This window comes from Chiloscyllium plagiosum, chromosome 7 (genome assembly GCF_004010195.1).
Source record: "Chiloscyllium plagiosum isolate BGI_BamShark_2017 chromosome 7, ASM401019v2, whole genome shotgun sequence".
NCBI classification, from domain to species: domain Eukaryota; kingdom Metazoa; phylum Chordata; class Chondrichthyes; order Orectolobiformes; family Hemiscylliidae; genus Chiloscyllium; species Chiloscyllium plagiosum.
In genome coordinates, this window is record NC_057716.1 from 101,999,785 (window position 1) to 102,025,203 (window position 25,419).

The window sequence follows — 25,419 nt, forward strand, 5'->3', positions numbered from 1 at the left end:
CAGGGTGGTCGGGCTTGTGGATCTTGGGAAGGAGGTAGGACCGGGGAGTGCGGGGTTCCCGGACTATGAGGTTGGAAGCTGTGGGTGGGAGATCTCCTGAGGTGATGAGGTTCTGTATGGTCTGGGAGATGATGGTTTGGTGATGGGGGGTGGGGTCATGGTTGAGGGGGTGGTAGGAAGAGGTGTCCTCAAGTTGGCGTTTGGCTTCAGCGGTGTAGAGGTCAGTGCGCCAGACTACCACTGCACCCCCTTTATCCGCTGGCTTAATGGTGAAGTCAGGATTGGAGCAGAGGGATTGGAGGGCTGCGCGTTGTGAGGGTGAGAGGTTGGAGTGGGAGAGGTGGGTAGACAGGTTGAGGCGGTTAATGTCCCAGCAGCAGTTGGAAATGAAGAGGTCGAGGGCAGGTAATAGGCCAGCGCGGGGTTTCCATCAAAGGGCCTGTATCTGTGCTGTATGACTCTAAAGTGTCGGATATAGTTCTTAGGGCTAAAGGGATCAAAGGATGTGGGGAGACAGTGGGAACAGGGGACTGAGTTGGATGATCAGCAGTGACCATATTGAATAGTGAAGCAGACTCAAAGGGCCGAATGGCCTACTCCTGCTCCTTTTCTTCTATGTTTCTGAGGTAACTCACCATCACCTTCTGAGGATCGTTAAGGGTGGGTAATAAATGCCAGCCCATCCAACAATGTCCACATTCCCATGAACAAGTTTGTAAAGAACTTTTATTACTGTAAATTCCCAACGTGCTTCACCAGACTATTATCAGAGAAGGCCTGACAGAGAGACACTTAAGGAGATATCAGGATGGGTGGTCAAAAGTCAAAGAGATAGATGTTAAGTAGTGTTTTAAATGAGCAAAGAGAGGCAAGGGGGTTTAAGGAGAAAATTCCAGAGCTTAGGCTTCAACAACTGAAGGGACAGGCAGCAGACGGTGTATCATTAGATTGAAAGCATGTGTAGGCTGATGCATATGGTAAATATTGACTAATTAAACATTTCAGAATGGGACAGGGATGGTGGAGGGATAGGTGACAGATGAATATTAATAGTAATCTCACCCTAAATCTATACCCTCGAGTTTTGGAATCCCTCAACACAGGGAAAAAAAACGTTGGCTATTCACCAAGAAAAAGAATCAGTCTATTCTGAGACATAATGACACACCCTTGAAGCATGAACCCAATCCTCCTTGGGATGCTACCACTGTGCAGTAAGAGGCCAAAGCAATTCACAGCAAGAATTGAATTAGAACATAGAACAGTACAGCAGAGTATGTGTCCTTCAGCCCTTGATGTTGTTTTTATTTATTAGATTCCCTACAGTATGGAAACAAGTCCTTTGGCCCAACAAGTCCACACCAATCCTCTGAAGAATAACCCACCAAACCCTAACATTATGGGCAATTTAGCATGGCCAATGCACCTGACCTGCACACTGTGGGAGGAAACCAGAGCACCCGGAGGAAACCCACACAGACACAGGGAGAATGTGCAAACTCCACACAGACGGTCACCTAAGGTTGGGATCGAACCCGGGTTCCTGGCACTGTGAGGCTGCAGTGCTAGCCACTGTGCCACCCCAAAACTATAGTGACCTTTTACCCTATGCTAAGATCAAACTAATCTACATATCCTACATTTTTCTATCATCCACATGCCTATCCAAGAGTTGCTTAAATGCCCCTAATGTATCTGACTGTACTCCCAATGCTGGCAGTGCATTCCACACACCCATCACCCTCTGTGCAAAGAACCTACTATTCTGCTAACACCACAAATCACACTGTAGTCAGGCACCTTATTGATTGGGCCATGCAGACACCGTTAATATCGGATCAAAATTACTAAATATTGATCAATCAAGCTGGTCAGTGATATTATTACACACTATTAGAGCCAGTCAGACCAGAACACAAACCTCCTGAGCCGAGAGGTAGTGGCACTACCACTCTGTCACAGGAGCCCCAGCGTTACTCAACAAGAATATTAATTGCAGCTATCAATTTGCTATCACATACTTCTGGGACAGGAGGGATTTGAAACTAGCCCTCCTGGCTCTGAGGTAGGGACATTACCACTATAACACAAGCACCCTCAATGCTAAATGAGTATATTTTTTTAAATCAACCTGTTCAGGGATATTCTTACCGCAACTTTCATTATGGGGGAGGCGATAGTCTTGTGGTATTATTATTGGACTGTTAACTCAGAAACCCAGGCCACGTTCTAGGGTCCCAGGTTTGAATCTCACCATGGCCGATATTGAAATTTGAATTCAATAAAAACCTGGAGTTCAAAAAGTCTAATGACGCCCATGAAACGATAGTCAGGAATAATCCATCTGGTTCCCTAATGTCATTCCTAGGGAAGGAAGCTGCCGTCCTTACCTGGTCTGGCCTACATATGACTCCAATGGAGCTGAACTCTGGTGTAGGCCATAAATGCTGCCGAGCCAGCAATTACCTCATCTCCATGAATGAAAATTTTAAAGTTACACACATTTAGGACAGATGGGACTTAAACCCAGGCCTCCTGGCTCTGAGGTAGGGACATTACCACAGTAGCCCCTAACATTCACTGATCACTTGACAGACTAAGTGCCTAACTGCTATCACTCACTTGTCCTTTTCTGTTTTCACGATGTGTGGATTTTTGTTTTTGTTCTGAGCAGAAAGAGACAGAGCGAGAGAGAGACAGACAGACAGACAGACAGAGACACAGGGAGAAAGAGACAGAGACAGAGAAAGAGAGAGAACGAAAGAGAGAGACAGAGAGAAAGAGAGAGAGACACAGAGAGAAAGAGAGAGACAAAGACAGGGAGAAAGACAGAGACAGAGACAGAGACAGACAGAGAGAGAGAAAGAAAAAGAGAGAGACAGAGACATAGACAGGGAGCGAGACTGAGATAGAGACAGAGACAGAGACAGGGAGAGACAGAGAGAGAGAGAGAGACAGAGAGAGAGAGAGAGACATAAGCAGACAGCGAGAGAGAGAGTCACTCACCTGCCGACCCACCCTGTTGTTGTGGAGCCTCATGCGTGAGTGGATGTCCTTGTAGGTTTCCCGGGAATCCAGAAAGTCCCTGGAAAACTTGTCACCATACTCCACGTCGGGGCTGCATCCTCCCCATTCCCAGGAGTCCTGGGGTCCCGGCAGGTCAGTGGGAAGGGGTTCGAGGACCCCATGTACCATGCCTTTGCCCCGGTTCAGCGCCTCCAGCTGGAGCCGGTTGAGTTTGAGACGGAAGGCCTCCTCATCGCCGCGCCTCTTGTCGTCACAGCTGCAGGCTTTCAGCTTGCCCAGGCTGCAGGCGTTGGAGACGGCGTGAACGACCCCCGCTGCTGCGATGGCGTAGGCATATGCACTCTCCTTAAAACCTGCACAGAGACCGAGACAACACAGGTCAATGTAGAATAGAATCCCAGCATCAGAGTGATGCAAAGGTGGCCGTTCAGCCCATTGTGGCCTTCTCCAATCCCACTGCCAGTCCCCTGCCCTTTCCCTGCACACTGTCTCTATCCAAGTAATCCTCTTGAATGTCTCAGTTGAACCTGCCCATTCCCAGGCCCAGCCAGCAACACCCATATCCCATGAAAGTATATTAAAAGAAATTTAGGCTAATTAATCTTGATGAGGTAAAGTACCTTAAAATATTTTGATCCATGAATCCAGGGGTGGCAATGGCCTTGTGGTATTATCACTGGACTCTTACTGGGTTCAAATCCTGCCACGGCAGATGGTAGCATTTGAATTCAATGGAGGGATGGGGAAGAAGTATCTGTAATTTGGAGTTGTATGATGACCATGAACCCATCATCAGGAACAGTCACCCATCTAGTTCACTCATGTCCTTTAGGGAAGGAAACTGCCATCCTTACCTGGTCTGGCCTACATGTGACTCCAGACCCACAGCACTGCCATTGACTTTTAACTGCTCTCTGGGCAATAAACGCTGGCCTGGCCAGTCACACCCTCATCCCACAAATTAATAAAAGGATTCAATTATTCATGGTGCCATGTAAATGCAATCCTTTGTTGCTTTACCTGGATCTGACATATCTGAGAATTTCTATCAGGAACACAGTATGTGACTGGGTATGACACTGCTGCATATTACAAAGGAACCTCAATTAGCCGAAGGGCACGGACAGGGAGTGTTTCGCTCGGACAATTGAACGTTTGGATGCTCGAATGCTGGATAACACAGTTTAGCCAAGCATTGGGACCTTGCATTCTTGCCATACAATCCGAAATTCGGACAATCGAAAGCCGAGGTTACAGTAAGCTGCTGTGTGAATTACAAGATGTAGCATTCACAAATGTGACAGAGTAACTCAGTATGTCAATGTATATGCCACTCCTGTGCAGTATGCAATAACCACAGAAAGAGATATTAGTGATGAAAACACAAAGTGCAGGAAATACTCAAATTAAAATATGAGAAAATAGCTGTAATCAGTGACCTCAGGCCTGCTCCATCATTTAATAAGACCCATGGCTGATCTGACTGTAAGTTCAAATCCAAATAATTCTTCACTCTCTTTCTCAACCAGAATCTCTGCACCTCTGCCTTAAAATATTCAAGGACTCTGCTTCCATCTTTCAGGAAGACAGTTCCAAAAACTCACATATGGACTAGGAGCAGTAGGCCATTCATCCCATTTAATACTATCATGGCAGATCTCATTTCGGCCTCACTCCCCATAACCCTTCAACACATTACTAATCAAAAATCTATTTCCTCCTTAAATTTATTCGATGTCCCAACATCCACCACACTTTGAGGTGAAAAATCTACAGATCCACGACTCTTTGAGAGAAGTCCTTGCTCCTCATCTCTGTTTTAAGTCTGTCACCCCTTGTCCTAAAACTATGACCTCTCATTCTAGATTACCCCACATGGGGAAAGGTCCTCTCTACGGCCACTTTGTCAATTCCCTTCAGTATTTTGTGTACAACACTCTGAGAAAAAAATATATTCACCTCAGCTCTGTTTTAAATGGATGATTTATCAAGGGACCTCAAATTACGCATTCTCCCATCAGAGGAAGCATCCTTCCCACATCCACCTTGTCAAGACCCTCAAGATGTTACGGTTCTATTGCACAGGAGAAAGTGAGGACTGCAGATGTTGGAGACCAGAGTCGAGAGTGTAGTGCTGGAAAAGCACAGCCGGTCAGGCAGCATCCGAGGAGCAGGAGAATCGATGTTTCGAGCATAAGCTTTTCTGATGAAGGGCTTATGCCCGAAACGTCGACTCTCCTGCTCCTTGGACGCTACCTGACCAACTGTGCTTTTCCAGCGCCACGCTCTTGACATGGTTCGATCACATCACAGGGTCGATGGTCAGAGACAAGAAATGACAAAAATGCTGTGATACAAAAGTCAAAGTGAACAGTAACAGTTATAGAATCATAGAGTTATACACGGAAACAGGCCCTTCGGTCCACACAGTCCATGTTGACCATAATCCCAAACTAAACTAGTCCCACCTGCCTGCTCCTGGCCCATATCCCTCCAAACCTTTCCTATTCATGTTGGGCCGAAGGGCCTGTTTCCACACTGTAATCTAATCTAATCTAATCTAATCTAATCTAATCTATTCATGTCTTTTAAACATTGTAATTGTACCCACATGCCCCACTTCCTCAGGAAGTTCATTCCGCATGTGAACCACCCTCTGTGTAAAAAATTTGACCCATGTCTTTTTTAAAACTCTCTCCTCTCACCTTAAAAATGTGCCCCCCCCAGTCTTGAAATTCCCCATCCTAGGGAAAAGACAACTACCATCAACTCTATCTATACCCCTCATTATTTTATAAACTTTTATCCAGCATTGAATGCATCATAGTTTGTTTTATTCATTCCCAGAATGAGAGTGTAACTGTCTGGACCAGTATTTATTGCCCATCCCTAATTACCCAGAGGGCAGTTAAGACAAAGCCCCATTGCGTGGGTATGGAGTCACATGTAGGCCAGACCAGGTAAGGATGGCAGTTTCCTTCCCTAAAGGACATTAGTGACCCAGATGGGTTTTTCCGACAATTGATAATGGATTCATGGTCATCATTAAATTCTTAATTCCAGCCTTCATTGAATTGAAATTCCACCATCTGTCATGGTGACATTCGAACCCAGGTCCCCAGAACATTAACTGGTCTCTGGATTAATAATCCAGTGATCACCTCCGCCCCCAGAACCTCCCCTTTGACCAACCATTTCCTCGACCTTTTCAACAGGGAAATACAACAACATTTCTACCACCCTTCAATTCTGACTCTGTTTATCTTAGAATTCCTACAGTGTGGAAACAGGCCAGTTGGCTCAACAAGTCCACATCCATTCTCCAGAGAGTAACCCACCCTTACATTTACCCCTGACTAATGCACCTACCTACACATCCCTGAACGCTCTGGGCAATTAAGCATGGCCAATTCATCTAACCTGCACATCTTTGGACTGTGGGAGGAAACTCATGCAGACACGGGGAGAACATACAAACTCCACACAGACAGTCACCCGAGGCTGGAATCGAACCTGTGTCCCTGGCGCTATGAAGTAGCAATGTTTACCACTGAGCCACCCTGCTGTAACTCTTGCTCCTCTCTCTCTGGGTTTCTGCAGCACTTTCTGTTTCTGTTTCAGCTTTCCAGTGTCTGTAGTATTTATTGAAAGATATTAGTGCAGGCTTTTAAAGAAGCAGGAGAGAGGGAGAGAGATTGAATGAAGATTAAAGTGACAATTCCACTGCTCAGGGTCTCAGAATCAGCAGTACAAGCACCTGCATTGATAAAACTCCCTCGGAGTGAAAATGCCAAAAGTACCAAAAAGGAATTGTCATGGAAATCAAATATCCCAAATGTCAGCAGTAAAGGGTTTTCAGATCCAAGTCTTCTACCAATTATACTGTCATGAGAGATTACAGTAAGGCCTCATCTGTGCATTTGGTGCCTCATGGCAGGAGTAAGAGGTTGTAAAATATCAGCAACATAAATTGCTTCATCCATTTTTTTGTGATCCTGCCACACAAAAAAAGTGGTAGTGTCTTTGCTCTGAGCAAATTAAGCAAGATCACAGCATTGTTATACGGCCAAAGGAGGCCATCCTGCCCACATTGTCTGTGCTGGCTCTCCAAGTGGATCTCGCGCCATTCCCATGCGTTTTTCACGTCACCCTGTACATTTTCTACTTTCTCATAAACATCTAATTCCCTTTTGAACATCTCGATTGAGCCTGACTCCACCACACTCTCCGGCAGCGTGTTCCAGACCCTAACCACTTGATCCGTGAAAATGTTTCCCCTCATGTCACTCTTGTTAATTTAAATCTGTGTCCTCTCATTGCTGACCCTTTCACAAGCTGGGGCACTTTCTCCCTACCTGAACCTCTCATGACTTGAAAACATCAATCAATCTCCTGTCAGCCTTCACTTCTTCAGGGAAAGCAGCCCCAGCTTTTCCAATCTATCTAAATATCTGAAACCCCATACCCTTGATTCACCTCATGAATCTTTTCAGCGCTCTGTCTAATGTCTTCACATCCTTCCTAAAACACAGCATGCAGAGCTGGAGGCAGATTACTGTCTTATACAAGTTCAACACAACCCCTTTTACTCTTGTTTTCTTAGCCCATATTAATAAATCTTCAAATTAATTTGTTGCATGCACAGTATCTTGAGTTAATTTTCTGTGTCATCCAGAAAAGGCATAAAGGTCTTCCTTTTGATAAATACTTCATCTAAAGGGGTCGACAAATTGGGAATGAGTTTGACAAATCTTCTAAAATAGGGTCATTACCATGCAATTCTTTGTTGTAAGTTGCATTGAAATGTATCATAGAGTCATACAGCATGGAAACAGACCCTTCAGTCCAACTCGTCCATGCTAACCAAGTTTCCCAAACTTAACTAGTCCAATTTGACTGTGTTTGACCCATACCTCTCTAAATGCTTCCTATCCATGTACGTGTCCAAATGTCTTTTAAACATTGTAACTGTATCTGCCTCTTCCTTTGAGAGCTTGTTCCATACGTGCACCATCCTCTGGATAAAAAAATTTATCCTTCAGGTCCCTTTTAAATCTTTCCCCTCTCACCTTCAACTTATTCCCTCTAGTTTTGGACTCCCCTACCCTGGGGGAAAGACCTTAGACACTCACCTTAACAATGCCCCTCTTGACCTCTATAAATTCACCCCTCATCCTCCAACGCTCCAGGGAAAATTGCCCCAGTCTCTCCCTAATACTCAAACCCTCCAGTCCCAGCAACATCCTTGAAAATGTTTTCTGCATTCTTTCTTGTTTAACAACGTTCTTCCTATAGCAGGACAAATTGTATGCAATATTCCAAACTTGGCATAAATGGCATCTGCAATTGTAAGTTGGTTACATCACATTCAGTGAATTTACTGAAAGACTGAACCATGAAGCACAATTCTCAACCAACTGAAAAGTGACCTCTGTCTCTCTGTCTTCACAGAAGCTGCTTAACCTGCTGGGAATTCCCAGCATTTTCTGTCTTCATTCCAGGTATGGTGTCAGCCTGTGCTGAAGTAAAAGGTGTTGAGCTATAGTTGATGAAAGAACAGCGGATGCTGTAAATCAGAAACTAAAACGGAAGTTGCTGGAAAAGCTCAGACGGTCTGACAGCATCTGTGAGGAGAAATCAGAGTTAACGTTTCGGGTGACCCTTCCTCAGAACTCAAACAGAACAATTCTGAGGAAGGGTCACTGGATCTGAAACGTTAACTCTGAGTTCTCTTCACAAATGCTGCCAGACCTGCTGAGCTTTTCCAGCAACTTCTATTTTTGTTTTGAACAATATTCAGCCTTGATGAATTGACAGTCCACCTGAAACAATAATTTATGGAAAGATGGCGCAAATGAGTGGAGAAGCAACACTAAATAATCACCTGAACTTGCTGATGAAGAGCTTTTGCCCGAAACATCGATTTTCCTGCTCCTCGGATGCTGTCTGGCCTGCTGTGCTTTTCCAGCACCACTCTAATCTTGACTCTCATCTCCAGCATCTGCAGTACCCACTTTCGCCTAATCACCTGAACTTGCTAGTGTTTGGTCATAATGGAGACATTATCATATCAGAGTAATTCCCACAGGTACTACCAACCACTATACCTTCAGGTCCTCCTCCAGGTTAAAATCCTGTTTTATTATTATCTTCTTACACTGACTCATACTTCCCCAGGACCCCCAAAATCCTCATCTTGCCATGTCCCTATGTTCTTAGAAACATAACTTCAACTACCACTTAAGTCTTGAGCTTTCCTTTTTTTTAATTTTCTCATGGAATGTTGGTAATGCTGGCCAGACCAGCATTGGTTGCCCATTCCTAACTGAATGGCTGACTGGGTTATTTCAGAGGGCAGTCCAGCATCAATGACAGTGGTGTGTTAGCTCAGTTGTCTGGATAGCTGGTTTACAATGTAGGGTATTACAAATGGTGTGAGTTCAATTCTCACACCAGCTGAGGCTATCATGAAGGTCCTGCCTTCTTATCCTCTTCCCCCTCACCCAATTTGTCTACCTCTGGTGAGATAAGGGAGCAGGAGAGCCAATATTTTGGGTATAAACCCTGCATCAGGAATGTGTGATGAAGAGCTTATGCCCAAAAGGTCGACTCTCCTGCTCCTTGGATGCTGCCTGACTTGCTCTGCTTTTTACAGCACCACAATTTTCGACTCTGACTGCCTGGCATCTGCAGTCCTCACTTCCTCCCCTATTGAGAGAAGACGACTATGGTGACTTTATTGTCAATCTGGAGTCACATGTTGACAAGACAAGGTCAAAAGGTTATATTCTCAAATCCTTTGCTGGAGTAAACCAGACAGACTTTTTTACATCAATCCATGATGTTTATGCTGGTCACTAATGTGTTTTTTAAAATAATTTGTGGGATGTGGGCATCACTGGCTGGCCAGCGTTTATTGTCCATCCCCAGTTGCCCCTGAAGGTGTTTTGTTTCAAAATTCCAGCAGCTACTATAATTGGTTTGGAAAACGTATCCCGAGAGCATTAAAATCAGGATGACTAAGCCAGTGACACTAGCATAATGGCAGTCCCCTTGATCTTACCTTCCCACTTAGATTCCCTACAGTGTGGAAACAGGCCCTTCGGCCCAACCAGTCCACACCGACCCTCTGAAGAGCAACCCACCCCCTCTCTGACTAATGCACCTAACACTATGGGCAATTTAGCATGGCCAATTCACCGAACCTGCACGTCTTTGGACTGTGGGAGGATACCAGAGCAAACCCACACAGACACGGGGAGAATGTGCAAACTCCACACAGATAGTCGCCCGAGGATGGAATTGAACGTAGGACCCTGGTGCTGTGAGGCAGCAGTGCTGACCACTGAGCCACTGTGAATCACCATGAAACGTGAAGGCTCACAGCACAGCAGTCCATTTGGCCTATCTCACGTGTTCCTAGCTATTTAGTGATAATATATTTCACCTTAGAGTTGCAATGGTTTCTCCTTTGACCACTCCCTATGGCAAAGTATTTGAATTCCAGCAGCACCTGTAGAGAGTGCATGGGCGTGGTAACATAATCCTTCAGATTATGAGAGGGTCTGCCAGGCTAAATGAAGAGAAAAGCCTTCACTGGTATGCCACAGAACAAAGCTGGTGGCTATTATCCCCCATGGATTTAATATGTAACTCAATAGAAATGTCTTCACCCAAGGCATGCAACTTGCTGTAAGGATAGTATGAGAAGAGCATGGGCATATTTTAGGAGAAAGTTGATAAATACATAGGGGAGAAAGGAATAGTAAAATATGACAGTAGGGTCAGGTGCGGAGCACGAGAAGAGGCGTGAACACATCATCGGGCCAAATGGTCTGTTTCTGTGCAATAAATGTAATGTCAATGTTTTATGGGATTCTAAATTAATAAACCCACCATCACCCTCCCATCATTGTCTCCTCCAACAGAGGATATAGTCTTTTTCTTAAACATTTGATGAAAACCCATCATTATTTCATAACCCTCTATTAAATCTATTCTTTTGCCTTCTGTGCTGTAGTCGGGACAGTTCCCATGCTATGCTTTTTAATTATAGTTTCCCACTGTCTCTTTAATTTTGTTTTCTTGAACCTTGGTGGTGTGCTCACAATGAGATGTGGTCCTTTTGCAGAGGTTGCTTAATGAAAGTAAATAGTCATTACAATAACTGCCTGTGTGGTATGCAAAATGAGCCTTCCAGGGAAATGACACACACAGGTTGCAAAAAGAGAGATTGGCCATTCAGAGCAACCCAGTCATGCAAATAACCCGGCACCCATGATTTTTCTTCTCCTCTTCCTTCATCAATCCATCTTAGCCGCTGATAAAATCCCCCTGAACAGTCACTAAACCAATGTGTCATTGAGGAGAAAGTGAGGTCTGCAGGCGCTGGAGATCAGAGCTGAAAATGTGTTGCTGGAAAAGCGCAGCAGGTCAGGCGGCATCCAGGGAACAGGAGAATCGACGTTTCGGGCATAAGCCCTTCTTCATTGGTCTATGTGAACAGCAAATGTTCAGAGGCACCTGGATAGATAAACAATTCATGGGGAGGTGATAGCCTAGTGGCATTATCATTGGACTGTTAATCTAGATGCCCAGGTAACATCCTGGGCTCAAATCCTTTCCATAGCAAATGCTGCAATTTGAATTCAATAACAAAAGAAAATCTGCAATTAAGTGTCTAATTGATGGAAAAACCCACCTGGTTCATGAATGTCCTTTAGGGAGATTCTTACCTGGTCTAGTCTACATTTCATTCCAGACCCATTGGTTAACTCTTTTCTGCCTCCTGGGATTGGCAATAAATGCTGAACTAGTTAGCAATGGCCTCATCCCATGAATGAATAAAAACAATTAATAATAGAGGGTATGGCTGCAGTAAATGATTTAGATGTGACGTCGATGCAGGAGAACCAGTGAGGGTGTGACAGCAGAGTGGGCTGAAGTAAATTGGCAAACTTGGCTCAAGGATAAGTCAATAGAGATACACTGGCAGAGATTTCAGGGAGATACTTCCAAATAGATGAATGAACACATTACAACAGGAAGAAAATATCCACAGGCCAGACCTACCCTCTGTTGCTAATTAGAGAATTAAAGATTGTATCAAACTAAATAAAAAGCATTTAGTTGTGTAACGACAGACGGCAGTTCAGAACGTTAGCCAGAACATCAAAAGAATGAGAAAGATATTAATAAAGGGAGAAAAATTAGTTTGAAAAGAGAGCTAGCCAGAAATATAAAAACAGAGTTTTTGTAAATGTTTGAAGTTGAAAGAGTTAACAAAGTGAGTGTCGATCCTAAAGAAAGTGTGTCTGAAGAATTAATAATGGAAACTACAGAAATGGCAAATGAATTGAACAGATATTTTATATCAGTTTTCACCAAAGAGGATAAAATTCACAGCCAAAAGCAGCAATAAACCAGGAGATGGAAGAGAGGGAGTAACACGGGAAAATCACAATAACCAGAGAAGTGGTACTGAGACTTGGAGATGCAGGTTGAGAAGTGCTTGGGTCCTGATGGGTTTTATCCTAGGTTTGTAAAATAAGTGGTTAGTGTGACAGTTGATACATTGCTGTTAATTTTCCAAATTCCTTTATTCCGGGGATAGCCCCATAAGATAGCAGATAATGAATGATTAGATTAGATTAGATTACTTACAGCGTGGAAACAGGCCCTTCGGCCCAACAAGTCCACACCGACCTGCCGAAGCACAACCCGCCCATACCCCTACATTTACCCCAACACTACGGGCAATTTAGCATGGCCAATTCACCTAACCCGCACATCTTTTTGACTGTGGGAGGAAACCGGAGCACCCGGAGGAAACCCACGCAGACACGGGGAGAATGTGCAAACTCCACACAGTCAGTCGCCTGAGTCGGGAATTGAACCTGGGTCTCTGGCGCTGGGAGGCAGCAGTGCTAACCACTGTGCCACCGTGCCACCCACAAATGTATCCATCTTATTCAAAAAGGGATAGAGAGAGAAAGCAGCAAACTACAGGCCAGTTAGCTTAATATCATCATGGGGAAAATGTGAGAAAACATAACAGGGCATTTGGATAAGTTCAAGGTAATTGAGCAGAGTCACCATGGTTTTATGAAAGGGAAATCATGTTTGACCAATCTACTGGAGTTTCTTAAGGAGGTATTATATGCTTTGAATAAAAGGAATGTGTAGATTCTACTAAGATTTCAGAAGCTGCAACATCAAATGTTGATGTGGGTATTTTTAAAACAGTCTCCAGGTGTAGTAGGGAGCACATTGGCATGGATAGAAGACATACTGGCAAACAGGAAGTACAGAATAGTTGTAAGTGGGTCTTTTCCATGTTGGCAACATGCAATGCATGGTAATAGGGATCAGTGCGAGGACCTCAACTGTTTGTAATTTAGATAAATGACTTAGATGAAGGGATGGAAATGTATTATTGTCAAATTTTCTAGGCAGGAAAGTGAATTGTGAAGAGACACAAGGAGGTTACAAAAATATATTGATTGGTCACGTGAGGGGGCCAAGGTGTGGCAAATGGAATACTATGTGAAGTTGTCCATTTTGCAGTAGGAATAAAAAAGTCTATTATCTAAATGGTGAGAGGTAATAGAGCTCAGAGCTGCAGAGAGATCAGGGTCCTTGTGAAAAAAAATTACACAATGTTGGTATTCAGGTATAGTAAATCATCAGGAAAGTAAATAAAATGTTATCATTACTTCAAGAAGAATTGAATATAAAAGATTTGAGGTTATGCTTCATTTATACAGGACTCTGGTGAGAACACAGCTGGAGTGCAATGCACAATTGTGGTCACCTCATTTAAGGACAGATGTCAATTCATTAGAGGCAAAGACTCCTAGAACTAGGAGTCACTGCTTAAAAATCAGCGGTCGCCCATTTAAAACTGAGATTAAATGAATGTATTTCTCTCAGAGGGTCGTACCTGTTTGGAAGTTTCTTCCTGAAGGGTTGTTGGAATCAAGGCCCGTTAATACTTTTAGGGCACAGGTACAAGGCCTCTTGTTAAGCGAGGAATTGAAAGGTTATCGGGGTGGGCGGGGATTGGATTTGAGGTTGCATTATGATCAGCAATGATCATCTTGAATGGCAGCGCAGGCATGAGGGGCTGAATAGCCTTCTTCTGGTCCTGATTCATATATTCATAAAAGAATAGAAAGATATAATGCCAGGGTTAGATAATGGCAAGTGGATCGCAACAAGATTCTAAAAGGTTAGGTAAAGTACTCACAGAGTCATAGTCATAGAGTCAGACAGCACAGAAACAGACCCTTCAGCCCAACCAGTCCATGCTGACCATAATCCCAAACTAAATTAGTACCCCTGCCTGCTCCTGGCCCATATCCGTCCAAACCTTTTCTAATCATGTATCCATCCAAATGTCTTTTAAACATTGCAATTGAACCCACATCCACCACTTCCTCAGGAAATTCATTCCACACACGAACCACCCTCTTTTTAAAAAAATTGCTTCTTATGTCTTTTTTAAATCTCTCTCCTCTCACCTTAAAAATGTGCCCCCCTAGTCTTGAAATTCCGCATCTTAGGGAAAAGCCAACTAACATTAACCTTATCTATACCCCTTTTTGTAAACTTTCATTGAGTCATCTCTCAACCTCCTACGTTCCAGTGAAAAAAGTCCAGCCTATCCAGCTTTCTTTATAACGCAAACCTTCCATACCCTGCAACATCCTGGTAAAACTCGTCTGAACCCTCTCCAGTTTAATAATATCCTTCCTATAACTGGACGGCCAGAACTGGACACAGCAGTCCAGAAAAGGCTTCACCAACATCCTGTACAATCTCCTGGGAAGTATATTCAGAAGTCATGAGAATGATGAAGACATCTCCTTAAATGTCGAGGGATCATTTATACAACACCATAAAAAGTGATGAAAAGTGAAGGAGTCCCAGGGCAACACAGACAGCATCAAGCTGTGGGATATTTTTCTCTTCTTTAGGTGTCATTGACAAGGCCAGCATTTAGAGTCATAGAGTCATAAGAGATGTACAGCATGGAAACAGACCCTTCACTCCAACCTGTCCATGCCGACCAGATATCTCAACCCAATCTAGTCCCACCTGCCAGCATCCGGCCCACATCCTATTCATATACCCATTCAGATGCCTTTTAAATGTTGCAATTGTACCAGCCTCCACCACTTCCTCTGGCAGCTCATTCCATACTCGTACCACCCTCTGCATGAAAAAGTTGCCTCTTAGGTCTCTTTGTTATCCTTCCCCTCTCACCCTACGCCAATGCCCTCTAGTTCTGGACTGTCCGATCCCAGGGAAAATACTTTGTCTATTTATCCTATCCATGCCCCTCATAATTTTGTAAACCTCTATAAGGTCACCCCTCAGCCTCCAGGGAAAACAGCCGCAGCCTGTTCAACCTCTCCCCATAGCTCAAATCCTCCAACCCTGGCAACATCCTTGTAAATCTTTTCTGAACCCTTTCAAGTTTCACAACATCTTTCTGATAGGAAGACCAGAATTGCATGCAATATTCCAACAGTGGCCTAACCAATGTCCGCAACATGACCTTCCGACACCTGTACTCAATACTCTGACCAATAAAGGAAAGCATACCAAACGCCTTCTTCACTATCCTATCTACCTGTGACTCCACTTTCAAGGAGCTATGAACCTGCACTCCAAGGTCTCTTTGTTCAGCAACACTCCCAAGGACCTTACCGTTAAGTGTCTAAGTCCTGCTAAGACTTGCTTTCCCAAAATGCATCACCTCGCATTTATCTAAATTAAACTCCATCTGCCACTTCTCAGCCCATTGGCCCATCTGGTCAAAATCCCGTTGTAATCTGAGGTAACCTTCTTCACTGTCCACTACACCTCCAATTTTGGTATCATGTTGCACCTCCCACCCTGTCATTTAACTGAGAGGCAATTAGCAGTCAGTGACATTGCTGTCTGTCTGGAATTACATGTAGGCCGGGCCAGACAAAGTTGACAGATTTCCCTCCCTAAGGGAGAATAGTGAAACAATTGTGGCAATGGTCATTATAACTGAAAGTGGCTTTCAATACCAGAATTATTAATTAAAGCAGTCATGATTTGGAGATGCCGGTGTTGGACTGGGGTGTACAAAGTTAAAAATCACACCACCAGGTTATAGTCCAACGGGTTTAATTGGAAGCACACTAGCTTTTGGAGCGATGCTCCTTCATCAGGTGATAGTGGAGGGCTCAATCCTAACACACAGAATTTATAGCAAAAATTTACATCACACTGTAAATTTTTGCTATAAATTCTGTGTTAGCATTGAGCCCTCCACTATTAACTGGTGAAGGAGTGTCACTCTGAAAGCTAGTGTGCTTCCAATTAAACCTGTTGGACTATAACCTGGTGTGGTGTGATTTTTAACAAATTAAAGCAGATGTGCTTTTAATCACAATTTCACAGTTGCCATTACAGAGACCAGTTTTATAAATTATCAATAAACTTTATCAACTGTTTGGAGGGATTTGAATCCACGTTCACAAAAGCTTAGCCTGGCCTGGTGATTCACTAGCCCAGTGACTTCACCAAATGCAACCATTACACCTATTTTAGGTTGGTCTATTAAAGAGACAGTACTGATCCAATGGCCTGTACTTTACTAGGTTGGCACGGTGGCTCAGTGGTTAGCACTGCTGCCTCACAGCGCCAAGGACCCGCGTTCTATTCCAGCCTTGGGCAACCGTCTGTGTGGAGTTTGCACATTCTTCTCTTGTCTGCATGGGTTTCCTCCCCAAGTTCAAAAATGTGGACTAGGCATGGGAATTACAGGGATAGGGTAGGTCTGGATGGCATGCTCTTTGGAGGGTCAGTGTGGACTTGATAGACTGCATGGCCTACTTCCATACTGGAGGGATTCTATGAAAGTAGTTTTGTTAATGAATTCATTGGCTTTCCACTGTTCCACTCTTGGGGAAGAGTCCACATTTAAAGTAATAATCTGACTCATATTTTCCATGCATCCGATGCCTGCTTCCGGCACTTTCTACCATTAAATTTAGATTTCTGGCAGTTTCATCTTTTATTCATTCTGTCTCAGAGAGCTAAGTTCCTATCGAGCTAGAAATATGAGGTGACGTTCGAGAGAAGTGAGCAATCCGATAGACACAGCCCCATACGTTACACAAGCATATGAAGGGAAAATGATAGATACATAAAGAGAAGTAGAAAAATGAAAAGATAAGTGGAGAGATGTAGATGGACGTGTACAAGGTTAAAACATAGACAGGACATAGATAAAAAGATGTCTATAGGAAGAGAGAGGTACATTCAGATAAATAACAATGAAAGCTGTTTGAGGAGAACGATTGCAGGAATAAAAATACACAGATGGCTGTTTGTTGGGTGTGTACATGCAAAGAAATTGGGGCTACAATGTTTAAGCTCTGAAGCTGAGTGCCACTTGAGAACACTATCGATAACCCCATCTGTTGTTATGCTGATGATTGAGAGTAGACTGATGGTAATTGGCCGGGTTGGATTTCTCCTGCTTTTCGTGCAAGGACATACCTGGGCAGTTTTCCGCATTGTCGGGTAAATGCCAGTGTTGTTGCTGTACTGGAACAGCTTGGTTAGGGGAACATCAGGTTCTGGAGCACAAGTCTTCATTACTATTGCCTGAATGTGGTCAGGGCCTTTGCAGTATCCAGTGTCTCCAACTGTTTCTCGGCATCATCTGGACTGAACTGAATTGGTTGAAGACTGGTGTGTGTGATGCTGGGGACCATTGAAGGAGGTCGAGATGGTTCATCCGCTTGTCATTTTTGGCTGAAGATGGATCCACATATTTCAGCCTCATCATTGTCAGTCATTCAGAAGTCACACGACACTGGGTTACAGTCCGACAGGTTTATTTGAAATCACGAGCTTTCGAAGCGCTGCTCCTTTGTCAGGTGAAGTAAGGTGTTGTGTGACTTCTGAGCTTTAACCACCCCAGTCCAACACCGGCACTTCCACATCATTTGCACTGATATTATGAACTTTCCCCAGCATTGAGGATTAGGATATTGTGGAGCCCTCTACTCCTATTGGGTGTTTAATCGTATCCCCGCATCCCCCACCACCATTCACAACTGGAAGGGAGCAGGCATACAAAGTTTAGATCTGATCAGAGATTGGCAGCTCAGGTTCGGATGACAAATGTCCTTCCCTGAAGGATATTAGTGAATGAGGATGGGTCTTTATGACAATTGAAGGTAGTTCCATGGCACTAAAATTGAGAACGCATTCAGTGAATTTAAATTTCCCACCTGCCACAACACGATTTGAACTCATATCTCCAGAGTGTTAGCCTAGACCCTCTAGATTAGCTATTAACTGCCCCAGAGTGAGTAGTGAAACTTACAGTTAAACTTACAAAATTGTTGCAGGGCACGGATGTGGCTATTGAGTCTAGAACTAGTGATAAAATCTAACAATAAGGGACAAGCCATTCAAGTTTACGATATGAAGGAATTTCTTGACTCAGAACATGGTGAATCTCTGGAGTTCTCCACTGTGGAGGCAGTGAGACAGAAGTCAATAGATTTCTGGATACCAATGACATCAGGGACAGCAGGGGAGATCTCAATGAATGGATGGGCTGAATGGCCTACATCTGCTCCTATATCTTATGGGATTCTGATCTAAAGGAAGGACTTGAGGTTGATGATCAGCCATGATCTTAATGAGTGGGACATTAGGCTCACTATACCGAATGACCTATTCCCGCACCTATTTCCTATTGATCAATGTCTCACTTCCTTTGCCAAGGTTTTTGGTCATCTGTCTTGTTTCTGTTTGGTTAGCACCACTGCCCCACAGTGCCAGGAACCCAGGTTCAATTCCACCCTCAGAGTGACTGTCTGAGTGGAGTTTACACAGTCTCCCCATGTCTGGATAGGTTTCCTCTGAGTGCTCCGGTTTCCTCCCACAGTCCAAAGATGTGCAGGTTAGATGACCTGGCCATGGGAAATTGCCCATAGTGTCCAGGGATGTGCAGGGTAGGTGGGTTAGTCACTGGGAAATGCAGGGTTACAAGGATAGGGTAGAGGGCTGGGTCTGGGTGGGATGCTCTTCAGAGGGTCAGTGCAGACTCGATGGGTCAAATGGCCTCTTTCTGCACTGTGACGGAATTCTCAGAGGCATAAGAAGGAATAGTCTGCTTCTGCTCATTGTTGGGCATATCGCCTTTGTGTGATCATTAGTCTTGTGAAGCCAAATGGATAATTTTACCATGTTAACGCTGTTTTATAAGTACAGATTGTTGTGAATCTGATGGCTATGTGAAGATGGGGTTCACAGTTGAGGGGAGACAGGAACCCCCAAACCAATCTCAACAGCTCCAAATCCACCCCCACCTCTCTCAAACCCCCACCACCCCACCTCCCCCACCCACCCCAGGCCCGAGCATAACCAATGCCGACAAATCCCGACACTTCTGTTTGGAGTTCACAGTGTAGCAGTCAACCTTGTGTTTCCCCAGCAGCAGGGAGCACTCCAAATAACTTCAAATATGAACTTGCCCAGCTCAGCTAGAAGGGAAATTTAACAAATAAATCCAACAGTGCGTGATTCCCCCTTTTGAAAATAACAAATAACATGGCAATCAGGACACTGCTGGAAGTATTTCAGATTTAAATCAGGGGAAATCAGGATGGAGTCAGTCACTGGGTGTGTGCTTTTTGCACTATTGAGGGAGGTAGTTTGATTAAATTGAATCTCTCTGTCCCTCTCTCTCTCTCTTTAAGATGTTCCTTACAACCAACTTTATCAAACCAAGCTTTCAGTCACCTGAACTAGTTCAGCACGTAGACTAACAAATAATTCAAAGGAGCACACATGCATGGATGCACTGATGACAGCAGAAAGTGGGAAAATGAATTAAACATTTAAGGAATCTGTCACTTCTGGTTAAGAAGAGCAGGCAACATGTGCACCAAGGGGAGCAGATTCACTTAGTGCTAAATGGGAATGAAGCAGACACAGTGTTCCCACTCTACGATACCAAACACAGACAAGGAGGGATGGGGAGGGAAGGAATGTTTGAGAGAGAGTGGGCACAACTGAAAAATGGAAGAGTGAAATACATACTCAGGCGGAAGCTGGGTGGAAAATATGAAGTGTATCAAAAAGTGTTGATTTGACTTGGATCTGTGTAAAAGATGCCAACCCCAAAGTTTACCTGAAGTGAAAATAAACATGTTTATATTGGCTGTGGGTTGGGCGTAGCAGAAAGAATTGCAGTGCGTTACATATTAACATGGGTTCCCCACCAGATTGAGTTGGAATGGTATTGAGTTCATTGTCCCTTTGCACCAGAAGCAGGTATCCACCAGTGCGTGATTCTGGCATCTCATAAATCCCTCACTTCCATCACCCACTAACTCCAACTATGTCTCCAGCCCGAAACTGTTGAACTCCCTTGCTAATCCTCCCCATCTTTTATTCTCAATACATTTGGCAGCACCTTCCAAACTCACAACCTCTACTATCTAAAAGGACAAGGGCAGCAGATACATGGCAGCAGATACTCTCGCAAGTTCCCTTCTGAATGACTCACCACCCTGACTTGGAAATATATATCGCCGTTCCTTCACTGCAGCTGGGTCAGAATCCTGGAGCTCCCTCCCTCCCTGCACTGTGGGTGCACCATCACTATGTAGATTGCAGACAATTAACATTGTCTCAACAACAGTTACAAACTGAGTTGAAAAGTGTGGTGCTGGAAAAGCACAGCAGGTCGGGCGGCATCCAAGGAGCAGGAGAGTCGATGTTTCGGGCATAAGCCCTTCTTTTGAAGGCCTTATGCCCAAAACGTTGACTCTCCTGCTCCCTGGATACTGCCTGACCGGTTGTGCTTTTCCAATACCACAGTTTTTGTCTCTGACTCTCCAGCATCTGCAGTCCTACTTTCTCCTAACAGTTATGAACACACCAACAAAAAACAAGAGAAGACCACTTGGCCCGTCAAGCCTGCTCCACCATTCCATAAATTCATGACAGATCTAATTTTATCCTCAACTCGGCTTCCTGCATATCCCCGATAATCTTTCATCCCTCTTGGTCATCACAAACCTATCTCCACCTTAAAAATGTTCAAAGGTTCCTCATCCATTGTCTTTTGAGGAAGAGAATTCCAAAGACTCAGAGAAAAAATGTTTCCTCATCTATGTCCTCAACTGGCAACACCTCATTTTTCAACTATGACCTCTCATTCTAGATTCTTCCTCAAGAGGAAACATCTTTTCCACATCCACCCAATCAAGTCCACTCAGGATCTTTTATGTTTCAATTAAGTGACCCTGGCTCTTCTAAACCCCAGTGGAAACAGGCCCAGCCTGTCCACCCTTTCCTCATAAGGCAATCCCCACATTTCGGATATTAGTCCAGTAAACCTGTCTCCAATGCCTTAACATCCTTGTGCACATACACTGACCAGAACTGTACACAGTACTCCAGATGCTCTGCATAACTGAAGCATAACCTCCTTTATGCTCTAACGTTCAATTCTCCTCACAATAAAACAATTCCCGTAGTTAGGAATTGGAAACAAACGCTGGCTTTGCCTGTGATGCCCACATTTTGTGAATGAAGAAAGAAGATGGTGCGTGTTGTGAGACATAAGGCATCACACAAGGACAAGTATCAGAGAATACATATTTGCATTTACATTTGGTAATGTACAATTGCACATCATGAGACCGGGACCTGGGAGGATGGGCTGCTTTGTGAGCTGCACATATCTGGGCAAGTGCCGAGCATTTCATTATGATCCTAACTGGTGTACACTCAGACTGGTGTACATACAGGCCTACACCTCACAAAAGACCCATCAAATCTGCCCAACTATCTAACTATTCTACACATACATGTTAGCTTTTTATTTATTCATTCACAAGATGAGCACATTGCTGACGAGGCCAGTATTTATTGCCCATCCCTAATTTCCCACAGGGCAGTTAAGAGTCAACCACATTGGGTCTGGAGTCACATGGAGGCCAGACCGGGTAAGGATAATGGATTCCTTCCCATGAGGGAACCAGGTAGGCTAGTAACCAGGTAGGTTAGTGAACCAGATAGGTTAATGAACCAGGAAGGTTAGTGACCCCGGTAGGTTAACGAACCGTTAGTGAACCAGGTAGGTTAGTGAGCCAGGTAGGTTAATGGCCCAGGTAGGTTATCGAACCAGGTAGATTAACAAACCAGGTGAGATTTTCCTCTGGCGATTGACAATGGATTCATGGTCATTAGACTCTTAATTCCAGATTTTTCTTGAATTCAAATTCTACCGCCTGCCATGGTAAGATTCAAACAGAGGTCCCCAGAACATTACCTGGGCCTTTTGCCCAAAACGTCGATTCTCCTGCTCCTCGGATGCTGACTGACCAACTGTGGTTTTCCAGCACCACACTCTCGATCTCTAGGTTAACAGTCCAGTGGTAGTACCATTAGACTATCACCTCCCCTTGTAGCTTTAAGGTCATTGGTAGCAATCTCCACAAAGCCATTACAAATAGGAACAGGAAAAGGCTATTCAGCCCCTTGAGCCTGCTCCACCATTCAGTAGAATCATGGAGGATCTAATAGTACTTGCTTTCTTGCCCTTCCCTGTAACCCCCAATTCCCAAATAGATCAAGGATCTGTCTCAGCCTCATCCCTTCACCTCAGAATCATAAAATGGTGAATTGAAGACCGAGCTCAGAGTCATGATAGCAAATCGAGGCTGACAACGTCCTGCAGATAGAGTGATAGAAACCTACAGCACGGAAACAGACCCTTTGGTCCAACCCGTCCATGCCGACCAGTTATCCCAATCAAATCTAGTCCCACCTACCTGGGTCAGCATCTGGCCCATATCCCTCCAAACCCTTCCTATTCATCCAAATGCATCTTAAATGTCACAATTGTACCAGCCTCCACCACTTCCTCTGGCAGTTCATTCCATACGAGTATCACCTTCTGCGTGAAAAAGTTGCCCCTCAGGTCTCTTTTAAATCTTTCCCCTCTCACCCTAAACCTATGCCCTCTAGTTCTGAACTCCCCCAACCCAGGGAAAAGACTTTGGTCTGTTTATCCTATCCATGTCCCTCATAAGTTTGTAAACCTCTATAAGATCACCCCTCAGCCTCCAACGCTGGAGAAATGTGACACCATTGGAGCTAGGAGCTTTCAAATGGAGCAGTTAACCCGAGACCTTGTCCTCTCTCTCTCTCTCAGACAGATGTAAACAATGCCCTGGCCCCATTCAGAGAGGTGCAGGGGGAGCTCTTCACCAGCTAACAAGCTGGTGTTCTGTCGGTCCATTAACACAGTAAAACGTCCGAAGGCATTTCAACAGAAATGAAATTGGAGAGAAAGGTGTAACAAGCTGCTAATTCACTTTCAGCTGCCTTACAATTGAAAGATAAGGGGACTCCCATTTAAGACAGACTGGAGGGGAAAGACACCAGTGAGCACTGTAGGTTGGATCATTGTTCAAGAGTTATAATACAGTTACATTGCACGGAAACAGACCCTTCGTTCTGACCAGTACATGCTAAACATATTCCCAAATTAAACTCGTCCCAGCTGCCTGCTCCTGGCCCATATCCCTCCAAACCTTTCCTATTCACATGCTTTATCCAAATGTATTTTAAATGCTGTAGCCTTTTCTTAATTCATTCATGGGATGTGGGCATCGCTGGCCAGGCCAGCATTTACTGCCCATCCCTAATTACCCAGAAGGCAGTTAAGAGTCAAACACATTGCTGCGGGTCTGGAGTCACATGTAGGCTAGACCAAGTAAGGATGGCAGTTTCCTTCCCTAAAGGACATTAGTGAATTCGATGGGTTTTTCTGACAATCAACAATGGGTTCATGGTCATGATTAGATTCTTAATTCCAGATTTTTATTATATTCAGATGCCACTATCTGCCATGGCATGGTCTGAAGCCAGGTCCCTAAAACCTTACCTGGGTCTCTGGATTAACAGCCCAGTGATAATACCACTAGGCAATCACGTCCCCTTACTGCACCTGCACTCCCATGTCCTCTGGACGTTCCTTCCACACGAACCACTCTCTGGGTAAAAAGGTTGTCCTTCATTTTTTAAATCTTTCTCCTCTCCCCTTAAAAATATGCCCCTAGATTTTAACCCCCACACTGTGGGGAAAAGACACCTGCCATTCACCTTAGAAGTGGGGGGTTATGGGGGACTATCAATAAAGTTGTATACAGCAGCTATCAAATGAGCCATGATCATGCTAAATAGCAGAGCAGAAGCAAGAGACCAAATGAACTGCGCCTGCCCCTGTTTGCAATCATTTGAATATAGCACAAAGTCTTAATCCCGTTTTAGCTACTGTGGTGCAGTGATAGTATCCCAGCCTCTGGGTAAGGAGGTTTGGATTCAGGTCCCCCTGCTTCAGAGGTGGTGTCGTAACATCTCTGAAAGTGTTAATTTAATGTAATATTGCTCAACCCATAATCTAGAGATCCAGGTTATTGTCATGGGGATTAGGGCCTAAATCTGACTATTGGCAGCTGCTGGGGTTTATAGTCAATTCATCGAAGACAAAATCAGATACTGACAGCTTGAATAATGGAGACCCTAAAACTATCATCCAAATCCACATGGTTCATTGAATTCTGAGGAAAGGCAAGCACTTGAAGGCATAGGTTTAAGGTGAGAGGGGAAAGATTTAAAAGAGACCTAAGGGGCAACTTTTTCACACAGAGGGTGGTGCATGTATGGAATGAGTTGCCAGAGGAAGTGGTGGAGGCTGGTACAATTACAACATTTAAAAGGCATCTGGGTGGGTATATGAATAGGAAGGGTTTGGAGGGATATGGGCCAAATGCTGGCAAATGGGATTAGATTAATTTAGGATATCTGATCGGCATGAATGAGTTGGACCAAATGGTCTGTTTCCGTGCTGTACATCTCTATGATTCTATGTCTGAATGAAGGGTCACTGGACCTGAAAGGTTAGCTCTGATTTCTCTCCACAAATGCTGCCAGACCTGCTGAGCTTTTCCAGCAATTTCAGCTTTTGTCTTTGGTTCATGAGTGTCTTTGAGGAAGAAAGTTTATGTCCTTACTTGCTCTGTTCTACATGTGACTCCAGAGCCACAGCAACATAGGTAGGTGCCCTCTGAAATGGCCCTACAAGCCACTCTGCTCAAGGGCAATTAGGGACAGTCCATAGAGGTTGGCCTTGCCTGTGATTTACCCTGAAAGTGTAAATAAAGGGGATTAACTTATTCCATAACTTTGTTATTCATTCTAAATTGGAAAAAAAATGTTTCCCCTGTTGTGGGTAAAATGGAAATAGAGTATTTGTAAATGCAATTCAAATGTAGACTAATATCACAGGCCAGTTGCTATAAGATAACG

The 25,419-nt window shown here is 44.2% G+C and overlaps 1 protein-coding gene across 1 annotated transcript in view; it reads right to left on the bottom strand.

Annotated features, from left to right (window-relative positions):
* wnt10a (wingless-type MMTV integration site family, member 10a) overlaps window positions 1-25,419 on the bottom strand; it is an 82,970-nt gene that overhangs the window by 39,741 nt on the left and 17,810 nt on the right. The window contains exon 3 of the mRNA XM_043694598.1: window positions 3,007-3,380. Within this exon, the coding sequence (XP_043550533.1) occupies window positions 3,007-3,380 (374 nt within the window). The remainder of the gene's footprint in view (window positions 1-3,006; window positions 3,381-25,419) is intronic.